The 13135-nt window shown below is 42.2% G+C and overlaps 1 protein-coding gene across 6 annotated transcripts in view; it reads left to right on the top strand.

Moving 5' to 3' along the window:
* The window catches only part of LOC112562228 (cerebellin-3-like), a 31397-nt gene extending 18796 nt beyond the window's left edge, over window positions 1–12601 (top strand). Inside the window, exons 1-3 of one of the 6 annotated variants that reach the window (XM_025235332.1) lie at window positions 127–196; window positions 1670–1818; window positions 11481–12598. In XM_025235332.1, coding sequence (XP_025091117.1) covers window positions 1695–1818; window positions 11481–11875 — 519 coding nt within the window. In that variant the 5' untranslated portion in view covers window positions 127–196; window positions 1670–1694 and the 3' untranslated portion in view covers window positions 11876–12598. Of the gene's footprint in view, window positions 1–126; window positions 197–1669; window positions 1819–9065; window positions 9169–10931; window positions 11081–11480 lie in introns of those variants that run through there. The other 5 variants (XM_025235335.1, XM_025235334.1, XM_025235337.1 and 2 more) reach the window with 5 other exon arrangements.
* Window positions 12602–13135: the final 534 nt, after the last annotated feature.

Here is a 13135-nt window from a genome sequence, read left to right as displayed (position 1 = left end):
ACATTAGTAAAAATGTCCTTCATACATGCTTTTAACCTGAAATACGAGATTCTTTTTGAACAGATTTGTGTTCATCGTCTGGTCTGCGAGAGTCATTGGCTAATGGTGGTCTAGGGTATAAAAAGGTTGACATCTGTCCTATGGTCCACCACTGCTCTTGGCGGGACATCCCGGGACTGACAGCGTTCACCTGAAGGTAGGTTCATCTGATCACGAGACTTTACATCCTCTTGTTAGAATGTGGTCTCCACTAACCTGTGGTAATGAGATTATTCTCTTATAAACACATACACATACACACAGATAAACATATGCTAACACGTCCGCACATACACAAAGAGTGAAGCTAGTGAGCTCAAATAGTTCTCCTGGGGATGTGTAGTACTAAAGCAGTGTATTACACATTATCTCTAGCAACAATTTATAGAGACAAATTATAGCCAATAGTTCAGGATTACAAAAAAAGCTTTATTCAATTCTTGAATAACATAATGTAAATTAAAAAGTGCAAGGAACAGATCATATCTCTTTTTACCACAAGCATGCCTTGCTGTTTATTATTTATGTGAAAGTTTATATCAACCTGTCTAGACACCAGCATCACTATCTCAACATGTATTTTAAAAATCTTCACCTTTCACAAAAAAGTTCTTGAAGTTTATATAAATAAAAGAGTTGTTAAGAGTTGTCCAACATTTTTCTAAAAAAAAGAGAAAAAATGTGTTACGACCATCACACTTATATTTCAATGGGTGGAAGTAGCCTAGCTGCACTTTGCACACAAAATGTATCCGATGGCTGACACCAGCAGCGAAGTGCAAGAGCTAAGAGGGAGACAGACATGCAGACAAGCACTGACGACGACGTGGTTAACATCAGCGACAACAGCAAAGATCTGTTGGTCTTTGGTCCTTGATAGCCACCCTCGCTAAGGCTGGCAGATGCACAGAAAACACCTGCATCATGATGTCAGCAGCGAGTGATGACGGACAGGTGTGGCAGGATTTGGACGAGAAACCTCGTGGTCCTTTGTGTCATACTCTTCTTTGTTTTACAAAAGTATTGTTTAAAATATGTTACTTGAGTACAATGACATAAATTTTTAATCAATTTTAGGTACTGCTAAATAATCAAGTAAAGCTTAGCATTAAAAAACCCTTCGTTTTATTACTTATTGTGCGCTAATCGATTTTTTTTCAAAAATAGAGGGTGACATATAGTGAGAGTTTTAAAAAAACCAAACAAACCCCCCCCCCCCACAAAAAAAAAAAAAACCGCAAAAAAACTCGACAAAAATAATCAGGCCATCTCTCCCCCCTCCAAACACACACAGATACAGCGAAGCCTGAGTGTAACCTAAATAATAAAAAAAATAGAATAAATTAATTTAAATGGATTAAAATTGATCATATTGGTATTTTATTCAAAAACAAACAAACAAAACGAGCAAAACATCTCTGATTATGTCCCTGTTAGAGCACCTACATCTACGTCTACACCAACAGGTGTATGTAGCTATGACACTTGATCAATGTTTTAGCCAAAAAGGTAGACGAAACTGCAAGCGTGTGTTTCAGAATGGTAGACTTCGACCAATCCATTAAAAAAACCACAATGACAGTCAGGAATGAAAAGCGAAGCCATGTCAATGTTTATGTGAGAATTTCAGTTTCAGCTGTCGACTATAACTGACAATGGCACTCGCTCTACTGATCCTCATGGTGGCCATGGCACCAACAGTGGATTCATTCTTCTGGCACCATCATGTCGGGGTCAATCAACTTCAGTCCCAAATCAACACACTAAATTCAAAAATTGGTAAGAGACTGAGAGCAAGAGTGATGTACTTTGATAGACTCCCTTTCTCTTGTGTAGTAATCTCACTTTGTCGTTGTCTCAGCAAAATGCCTCCCTCTTCTCTCTATACACATCATTTGTTTAATAGCACAACATATATGACATTTATCACATTGATTACTACATTATAGAAGGGGGAAAAGAATAAAGAGGAAAGATGTGGAGAAGAAGTGAAAGTGAACATCCCAGCTTCCACTAATTGCGCTTATATTAATAATTTTGATATGGTTTCCATAATTTATCTAATTTATTACCTAAAATACTATGAAATCTTTCTATATTATATCTGTATTTTACAATCTTCAAAAAGGCATGTATAGAGGGCATATCGTTTTTTCATTTGCCTACGTAAATGTAACATTTTGCTAACAAGATAATTAGGTCTAACACTTTGTCCGTACAAATGTTGTCCTGTACACCAAGTAAAATAAGTTTTTCAGAAAAATTAAAATTTCTTAGTGTTGCACATTTACTAATCATGACTGAATGTAAATCTCTCCAGAAAGCACTAACAAGTTGACATTGCAATAACAGATGACTTATTGTCTCTTCATCATTAAGACATATAGCACATTTGGGGGAATTAACAATCTTTCTTATAAAGAGAAAACTGTTAGTTGGAAAAGTTCTATGGAGAATTCTTAACTGGAACCTTTTTAGTTGGTTATCAGATGTTGTCTTATGGCATTTGGCGTCCTGATACCGCGTGGTTTACTCCAGAGGTACGCCAAGCCAAGAAGGTCAGGCGTCAGGCGGGGCGCAAATGGCGCAAGAGTAGACTGGAGGTGGATCGTCAGATTTATCGCCATACAAGGAGCCAGTGTTCAGCCATCATTGTCAAAGCTAGGACGCGGTATGTTATGAATATTCTAAGCTATGCAGTTTCTGATTCCCGCAAGATGTTCGCAGTTGTGAATGGTCTCCTGGGTAAAGATGTGACTCAGCCTGTTCTTCTAGAGATGGATGACCAGACCGCTGCCAGTACATTAAGTGCTTACTTTGAAGACAAAATAAAGACCATAATGGACAGCTTCAGTGACTCGGTTGATACTGTGGAGCAAACCAGTGACTTGTTTTGTGGCACGCCCCTCTCTAACTTTCAACCAGTGACAGAAGATGAACTATTGAAATTAGTTCGGCGTTGTAGCCCAACCACGTCTGTGGATGACCCTATCCCAACTAGTGTTCTTCTCCAGCACCTTGACATTCTGCTTCCTGTAATAGTTCGCATAGTCAATGCTAGCCTTTTCTCTGCCTCTGTACCCAGACAATTTAAAACAGCTGTGATCAAGCCTATCTTAAAGAAGCACAACTTGGACCCGAGCTCGTGTAAAAACTATCATCATCATCATTCCTTGTTACTCCTCAAGGAGCATAGGGCCGCAACAACACCTCGCCAGCGAACCCGGTTTTGGGCAGCCCCCCTCAGTTGGGCCCATGTGGTTCCGGCAGCCTTTGCCTCGCTCTCTACTGATCTTCTCCAAGTCTGTTTTGGCCTCCCAACTTTTCTCTTCCCCTGCGGGTTCCAGTCAAGTGCCTGCCTGGCAATGGTGTCAGCCGGTTTGCGCAGGGTGTGTCCTATCCAACCCCACTTGCGCTTTTTGATGTCTTGACTAGTGGCATTCTGGTTAGTTCTTTCCCACAGGCTGCTGTTTGAGATCCTCTCAGGCCATCTTATTCTCAAAATATGGCGAAGGCATCGGTTGGTGAAGGTCTGGAGCTTGTTGTTGATGGTGTTTGTCACTCTCCAAGTTTCAGAGCCATACAGTAGGACTGCCTTCACATTGGTGTTAAATATGCGGGTCTTGTTGCGAAGGGATAATGCTCGGGAGTTCCAGATGGGGCGCAGACTGTTGAAAGCATGCCTGGCCTTGTTTATGCGGCTTCTGATGTCTTCGTCCGCTCCACCATCCTTGCTGACGATGCTCCCCAGATATGTGAAGCGGTCTGTTTCTAGGATGTTCTCTCCTTGAAGTTGAATTGGAAGTTCCTGCTTTGTTGTTGAATTTCATCACTTCGGTCTTCTTTTTTGTTGATCTTTAAGCCGGTCTTTTCTGCTTCCTCTGCTAGCTTGCTCAGTTTGGTTTGTGCATGCTGCTGCCGATGAGATAGGAGACTAATGTCATCTGCAAAGTCCAGGTCTTCTAGCTGTTTAGTGAAGGTCCACTGGATCCCGGTGTTGTTGTCTTGGGTCGTCTTACACATAACCCAGTCTATGACCATCAGGAAGATTGTCGGTGATAGTATGCAACCCTGTCTTACACCAGTCTTCATTACAAAAGGTTTAGTGAGTTTGCCATTATGGATAACTTGGCAGGATGAGTCTTCATACAATCCCTGGACGATGTTTATGAATTTAGGTGGAATACCATAGTGGTTCATCAGTCTCCAGATGACATCCCTGTCTACACTGTCGAAGGCCTTCTCAAAGTCCACAAAGGTTATATAAAGGGAGGATTGCCATTCGATAGACTGTTCTATGATGATACGAAGGGTTGCAATATGGTCAGTGCATTATTTGTCTTGGCGAAACCCTGCTTGTTCTGGTCTCATTCTCATGTCTAGTGCCTTCTTCAGTCTCTCTAGTATTATCCTTGTCAGGACTTTGCTGGGGATGGACAGCAGCATGATTCCCCGCCAATTGTTGCACTGGGACAGGTCTCCTTTCTTTGGAAGTTTGACCAGGTGGCCTAATTTCCAGTCTGCTGGGATTAGCTCTTGTTCCCAGATCTTGTGTAGGAGGGGCTGTAAAATTGTTGCTGTTGTTTCTGGGTCTGCCTTTAATGCTTTCTGGAGGTATGCCGTCCGGGCCTGCTGCTTTGCATTTTTCATGCTTTTGATAGCTTTGATGATTTCTGTCTTAGTGGGAGGGCTGGTGTTGACGTGAAGTTGTTCAGCTGCTGGTGGTATGTCAGGTAAGGATGGTGGATGAGGTCTATTCAGCATCTCTTCGAAGTACTCCATCCAGCGGTCTCTTTGCTCTGCATCATTTGTTATGGTTTTGCCGTTTTTGTCTTTCACTTGCTTGTTTGAGTTTACGCTCTTGCCTGACAGAGTTCGTGTTATTTCATATAATCTCTTCATGTTTCCCTGTGTGGCTGCTGTCTCTGCTTCCTCTGTTAGTTCGTGGGTGAAGCGTCTCTTGTCCTCCCTTGCCGACCTCTTCACTTGGCGATTGGCTTCCCAGTATTTCGCTCTGAGACCTTCTTTCTCTTGCTGGTCTTGGCACTGGTTGAGCTTCTGTTTCAGTCCCTTTCTTGATTCAATCTTTGCCCAGGTCTCTTGGGTTATCCATTCCTTATGTTTTCTTTCCCTCTTTCCTAGAACATCTGTACAGGTTGACTTCCAAATTCTTTTGAGTGTTGACCAGTGTTCTTCCACAGATTCTTCCGCCAATCCTGAAAGGGCCTCGTACTTATTCTTAATTTCACAGTTATAAATTTCCCGTGTCTCCTTGTTCTTGAAGTACTGGGTATTGAACTTGTGATGTGGTCTGCCTGCTGTATCAATGAAGGACTTCAGCTTGATCTTGAAGACTGCTATTAGAAGCTGGTGGTCTGAAGCAGCATCTGCTCCTCTTCTCACTCTGACATCTTGGAGACTCCTTCTCCACCTTCGACCAACTGTTATATGGTCAATCTGGTTTTCCGTTTGGCCATCTGGGGAAGTCCACGTTGTTTTGTGTATATTCTTGTGTGGGAATACAGTGCCACCAATGACATGGTCGTTGAAAGCGCAGAAGTCTATGAAGAGCTCCCCGTTTTCATTGCAGGTGCGACGCCATGTCTTCCCATGATGAGCTCTCTGTTGGTGTTGTCATCTCTCACTTTGGCATTTAGGTCTCCCATGATAATCTTCAGATCTCTTCTTGGTGTGCGGTCAAGAAGAGACTGCAGGGAGTTATAGAATTCTTCTTTTTCCTCTTCGTCTGCAGCATTCGTTGGTGCATAGCACTGGATGATGGTAGTCTTCCTTCCTTTAGCATTGAATCTTGCAGACATGAGCCGTGGTGAGACTGGCTCCCAGGCCCTCAGCGCCTTTGTTGCCTCTGTTGACATCAGCAGTGCTACTCCCTGGGAATGGTCGTGGTCCAGGTCTTTGTGGCCAGAGTAAATGATGGTTTCCCCTGATGTTAGTCTGGCCTGCCCATTTCCATTCCATCTGGTTTCACATAACCCGAGGACCGTGATATTATATCTTCTCATTTCCCTCGCTACTTGAGCTGATTTGCCACTTTCGTAAAGGGTTCTGATATTCCAGGTCCCTATCCTGGTTTTTGCCTTGGTCGTCAGAAGATGAGTCGGCATGCTGGCTTCCCTAGGGCTTTCACCAGCCTGCGTCATGAGCTCTTCTGGAGAGGAATCTTCCTGACCAGGCCCCTGTTGCGATATTGTTGCAGTTTCTGTAACAGTTGATGTTTTACTTGAATGGGTTGTTAACCCATAGCAAAACCCCCAACCTGGAGGGCCAGGGTGCAACATTTTAGTCTGGCCTCTACCCTGACAGACCTGTTCGGCTTGGTTGGACCTGCCAGGAGCACAAGGCTCCCGCCGACATAGCTCTGTGGGTCGTCGAGGCACACAAGCCACCACACCACTACAAGGTAAGTTGCACCAGTTGGTGGTGGAAAAAACTATAGACCTGTGTCGAATTTGCCTTTTGTTTCGAAACTTGTGGAGCGTGTCGTTGCTCAGCAGTTGACACTCCACCTGGACCGCTACAGCCTCTTGGATAAATTCCAGTCGGCGTACAGACCCAAGCACAGCTGTGAGGCAGCCCTTCTGCGTCTTATGAACGATCTTCTGTGCAGTGCGGATGCAGGGAAGGTGACTCTTGTGGTCCTCCTGGATCTGAGTGCGGCCTTCGATGTCATTGATCACACCACTCTTCTGACTCGTCTCCAGATGGAGGTGGGCATTGGTGGTTCCGCCTTGCAGTGGTTCCATTCCTACCTCAGTGACCGCACACAAAGGGTGATGGTCAATCAAGCTTCTTCAGTGACAGTTCCATTGCTGTGCGGTGTCCCGCAGGGCTCTGTTTTGGGCCCGGTTCTATTTTCTATTTACACATCTCAGCTTGGTCCTCTCATTGAGAAGCATAATGTGAACGGTAAGATGTTTGCAGATGACACTGAACTCTATTTTTCATTTAGTACTGACAGTGAGTCGGTGCGTGAGGCAGTTTGTGCTGTAGAAGATTGTTGCTTAGAGGTCAAGTCATGGATGCTGAGGAATAAACTCAAGCTTAATGATGAGAAGACAGAGGCGATGCTATGTGGCTTAGCCTTAGCAAAGTCTCTCTAGACTCCATCCAAGTGGGTCAAGCTAGAATCCCCCTCTCCAGCTCCGTACGGAACCTTGGACTCTATGTTGACAATCTTCTAACTATGTCTGATCATGTCAGTTCTGTAGTCAAGGCATGTTATTTTCATATCCGCACACTTGGACGACTCCGACCCAGTCTTAATAAGAAGACTGCCAATGCAGTTGCTGTGTCTCTCATCGGTTCTAAATTAGACTATGCCAACAGCTGCCTCTGGGGGATTTCAAAGAGCGAGTTGTCTAGGCTACAGCGAGTGCAAAATACGGCTGCGAGGATTGTTGCAGGAAAGAAAACAACTGACCATATTACTCCTGTACTTCGTGACCTACATTGGCTTCCTGTGGAGAAGCGAATTGAGCATAAATTGTTAACCTTAACGTATGGCTGTCTTCACGACCTTGCGCCTGTCTATCTGCAAGAACTCATTCGCTGTTACCAACCCCAGCGGAACCTTCGTTCAGCAGCACACTTCAGACTTGAACGACCGAGTGTTCAGTCAGGGAATGCTAACAAGAAGACTGCGGGTTTCAGATCCTTCTCCAATGTAGCCCCGCTTTTGTGGAACTCGCTTCCCCTCTCGACCAAGGAGTCTGATAGTTTTGCATCTTTCAAGAAAAATCTTAAGACTCACTTGTTTAAACTTTTTTGAAGTTTTCATTTGACCTGCAGTTTGGTGGCTGCTGGGATCACCGCGCATTGAGCGCATCTTTGTGATGCGGATACTAGCGCGCTATAAAACTACATCATCATCATCAAGTTAAATCCCTCTGTCTGACACCAATTATCTTGCAGCAGATGTGGACAATAGTGTTCAGCCTGTTACTATCATGGACAGAGAGATTGCCGACAGTGTGTAGATGTTTGCGGATGTATAGTAGCTGGCCCCCTCGTTAAACTCACTTGACGGTGAACACTTCATATGAAAAACTATGGGATGGGCAGATCAAAATTAATTAAGGAGTCATTGTCCTTGGACTGTCGAGCGGCAGGTGTCATACATCAATACTCAGTGTCTATCAACAGTCGTATGCAGGTGAAAATGAGTGATTCTCCGGATAATGATGATGAAGTTTTCAAACTGACAAAATTGGATTTGTCTGTAGTGAGTTGGCAAATGGACATTTGTAAAATACTTTTAATGTACGAATAAAATGATTTACTCATCGATATGAAGCGTGTCTTCGAAATGTTTCCGATTTACTTTCTACATAAGATTGTTTACGATGCCACTTTCACTTCTCAGTATTTGTGAAATTCCTAAGCACAGACAATACAGAAGCTACAGTATCCTACCAACCGGCTCATTGTCCAGTATTTTTGTTAGTCTCATGGTCTCAGTGACATTTTCGTGAAAAAGTGAAAAGTAATAAGCAGCATCTCGAAAGACGTTTGGTAGAGAGAAACCAACCACAGAACAAACATTTTTTTTTACATTTCAAAAGCCGTCCTTGAGAAATACGATGATCTGAAACACAAGATGCTACTGAACATTGTTTAATACACCAGTAATGTACTTCTCCTGGAAAATGTTCTTCAGTTAATAATTACCAGTTTCCTTTCTGCATGCCAATGTTCCTTCTTTTTTTTTTTTTTTTTTTTTTTTTTTTTTGCCAAGTCCACTTGTTCCTGGCAGGAAGGCAATATTCGCCCAGCCAGAGTCATCATCCGGGTTTTGCAGAGTCTCCATTACACCTGGCAACATCTGTTGTAAAGTACAGAATTGAACAGAATAAGCAATATATGATACGCTAGTTGATATAGATAAATATGACAGATCATTAATTTTACTGTTCACATTAGCAAAAGTGTCCTTCATACATGCTTTTAACCTGAAATACGAGATTCTTTTAAAACATGATTGTATTCATCATCTGGTGTCCGAGAGTCACTGGCTAATGGTGGTCTAGGGTATAAAAAGGTTGACATCTCTCCTCTTGTCCACCAATGCTCTTGGCGGGACACCCCGGGACTGACAGCGTTCACCTGAAGGTAGGTTCATCTGATCACGAGACTTCACATCCTCTTGTTAGAATGTGGTCTCCACTAACCTGTGGTAATGAGATGTATTCTCTTATAAACACATACACACATACACACAGATAAACATATGCTAACACGTCCGCACATACACAAAGAGACAAACATACTAACACCTTTGCCTTTCGAAAGATCAGTAGAGTTATCAAATATTAAATCCATTACATCAAGGAGAAGACAGCCTTCATCAGGACATTTCTTCCTTAATTTTTTCGTTTGGATCTGCAAGTATAATAAACTGCGGGTCATGGTGCTAGACAAGCATCACAATAAGGGTTCTCTATTGTTGTATTCGGTGCAAACTGTTTTGTGTTTTGCAGCATTTCTCTCTAACTAGTTATCTAAACTTCTCTTCCCTTTCATCCTATCTAGACCGTATGGTAGCTAACCCTGTCCCCAGACCAACAACATATAGTCACTGGTTTAGTTGTTGTGTAGCAAACCAGACGAAATCTCTCTCCTCTCAGCCCTTACCGTTGTTAGTCGTTTCTCTTTGCGCCTTCCATGTTTTGTTCTGTTATTACTTATCATTATTGTTTATTCTTTCATTCCTAGTATGTTGCCGATTTTCTAGTTCTTGTCTCAAGCGTTGAAAGCAGGCTCCTTCATTACCGGTATTACTTGTTAAGTAAATGTCGAGATGAAGATGATGATGATGACGATGATTTTTTACTATTTTTATTATTATAAAACACTGGGTGTTTGTCCGGGAGACCCCTCTATGGCCTGTAATCTCCAACATTTTTCTACAAAAAGGAGAAAAAAATAATGTTTATGACCATCACACTTCTATTTCAATGGGTGGAAGTAGCCTGCCATTTGCACACAAAATGTATCCGATGGCTGACACCAGCAGCAGACAAGCACTGACCACGACATGGTTAACATCAGCGACAACAGAAAAGATCTGTTGGTTTTTGGTCCTTGATAGCCACCCTCGTTAAAGCTGGCAGATGCACAGAAAACACCGGCATCATGATTTCAGCAGCGAGTCATAACGGCCAGGTGGGGCAGGATTTGGACGGGAAACCACGTGGTCCTTTGTGTCATACTCTTCTTTGTTTTACAAAAGTATTGTTTTAAAACATGTTACTTGAGTACAATGACATCAATTTGTAATCAATTTTAGGTACTGCTAAATAATTAAATAAGGTTTAGCGTTTTAAAAAACCCTTCGTTTTATTACTTATTGTGCGCCAATTTCAAAAATATTGTGTGACAAAAATATTGTGCGCCAATTTCAAAAATAGAGGGTGACATATAGTGAGAGTTTTAAAAAACCAAACAAACTTTCCCCCCCCCCCCTCAAAAAAAAAAAAAAATCTCGACAAAAATAATCAGGCCATCTCTCCCCCCTCCAAACACACACAGATACAGCGAAGCCTGAGTGTACCTAAATAATTAAAAAAATAGAATAAATTAATTTAAATGGATTAAAATTGATCATATTGGTATTTTATTCAAAAACAAACAAACAAACAAAACGAGCAAAACATCTCCGATTAAGTCCCTGGTAGATCACCTACATCTACGTCTACACCAACAGGTGTATGTAGCTATGACACTCTACTTGATCGATGTTTTAGCCAAAAGGTAGACGAAACTGCAAGCGTGTGTTTTAGAATGGTAGACTTCGACCAATCTATTAAAAAAAACCACAATGACAGTCCGGAATGAAAAGCGAAGCCATGTCAATGTTTATGTGAAAATTTCAGTTTCAGCTGTCGACTATACCTGACAATGGCAGTCGCTCTACTGATCCTCATGGTGGCCATGGCACCAACAGTGGATTCATTCATCAAGCACTTTCCCGTCGGGGTCAGTCAACTTCAGTCTCAAATCAACACACTCAATTCGAAAATTGGTAAGAGACTGAGAGCAAGCGTGATGTACTTTGATAGACTCCCTTTCTCTTGTGTAGTAATCTCCCTTTGTCGTTGTCTCAGCAAAATGCCTCCCCCCACCTCTCTCTATACACATCATTTTTATTTGTACATCATGCAAAGCAATTTGGAACTGAAGATTCCTCCAGCTTTACTAAAAATATTTTGCCTTGGTATTATTTATGTTGGATTACCGATATTGAGAGTAATGTCCCTTACCCTAGCCGACTGTAGGGTGACTGCACTTTGTCATCACATTCTTTGTCACTTTTTACTGTTATTAATAATCTTTATCATTTTCGATGCCAATTTTTGTATCTGTTTTTTTTTTTCTTTTAAACAAATGAAAATACCCTTTGAACTCATTTCCACCTTATTTAGCTCTCCTTGACCAGCGAGTGTTCTTCACGGCTACACTTCACTCCCATCTGCTAACCGTTGGAGCCGGTCCCTTGGTGTTCAACCATGTCCTGATGAACACTGGCGGCGGTTACAGCCCTACCACCGGGGTCTTCACTGCACCTTGCCGAGGTCTCTACGTCTTCCTGGTCCAGATGTTCACCAGAGGAAACGGCCATGCAAACTGGGATTTGTATGTCAACGGACACATGGTGCTGCGCGGGGAGTCACGTACTCACGATAACGCCAGCAACGAGTACATGTACCCGGTGACCCTACAGGCTGGAGACAGAGTCTGGGTCTACAGCCGTAATTCAGTCTACATCTATGGAACTAACCATAGCTTCTTCGGTGGCTGGCTCATCAAGGCTCTTTAAACTGAAAACCTGTTAACTACGGCGACAAAGCAGTCTCGAAGTTTCATTTTTTTGTCATCTAATATTTAACCACTTTTGTGACATCTATTCTTCTTACTGTGGGAAACAGTAAGATGTTCTGAGATGATTGTACATCTCCAACAAAGGTGTCCATTTTAATGCTCTGAAAAAAATATGCACCATTCTGTGAAAAGCAAAATATGTCAAGCAGCTTAACCTCAATGTTTCTAACCAACCTTTGTTTTTCTCTATCAGTATCAATGAACCTACAATGATCATACTCTGAACAGTTACTGCATTTTCACATTAAGCAATTGCAGGTGTGTGCATATTTCGCATTAAAATGTTTTATTCCACTTCAATGTTTTATGTCCCATCTGCTGCTTCGTTCGAATGACTTGTATCGCGAAATTGTAGATCAAATGATGTGAAACACAAAACATTGTGGTAAGTGAACATTATATTACTTGTCTATTATTAAATTGCGAACATTTAGCCAGCATCAGATATGTTACATTATTTGTCTATTATTACATTGAGAACATTAATCCAGCTTCAGAAAAAGTCAAGGCGGACATCCCTGTATGAGAAGCTGGACCCAAGTAGGTAGCCAGATGAGAAAATACAAACCTGTCAAATGTTGACAAACATCTCAAAGATCTAAGAAACATAAACAAAGAAGTGACGAATCCCCCAGCCAACCTCCTTTCGTCAATAAACAGTAGAGGGCTCTTCACGTGTGTGTTAAGATAACTTGTGAGAGAGTGCACAATGGGTGTAGTAAGTTGTTTGTGGTAAGGAAAGACAGACAGTGACTCACCTTATCGGAATTACAGGTGAGGCCTTGTGAGTCTTATTATCTGGAAGAGTAGCCATGTCTAGAATCTTTGACAGTTTTTACACTAACTGTTAAACTTCTTTCGACTTGTGCTAGAAGACAGAAAGGTGAGGCTGGTATGGAGTCACATCCATCCTAGGAATTCGCCCCAACCAGCCCCTTCCCCATCCAGCCTCCTCTCTCTCGCCCTCTACTTCCCCGCTGGTCACTTCAAACTCTCCAATAATGGGGCTTTCCTGTAATAAACTGAACTCAGAAAATCGACCACTCGATACCTGAGACAATTTTCAGACAAGGGTAACAGAATAAGCAAGAGATATATTTTTAAAGCTAACGCTCGGGCTAAGCAGCAGAAATAAAAACATTGGTTAATTCAAAACATGTAAAGAAAAATAAAGAGAGAAGTTATATGCACAAACATC

Source organism: Pomacea canaliculata, linkage group LG4 (assembly GCF_003073045.1).
Source record: "Pomacea canaliculata isolate SZHN2017 linkage group LG4, ASM307304v1, whole genome shotgun sequence".
Taxonomy (NCBI): Eukaryota; Metazoa; Mollusca; class Gastropoda; order Architaenioglossa; family Ampullariidae; genus Pomacea; species Pomacea canaliculata.
The sequence above is the reverse complement of the archived record's forward strand: the minus strand, read 5'-3'. Positions and strand labels throughout refer to the sequence as shown.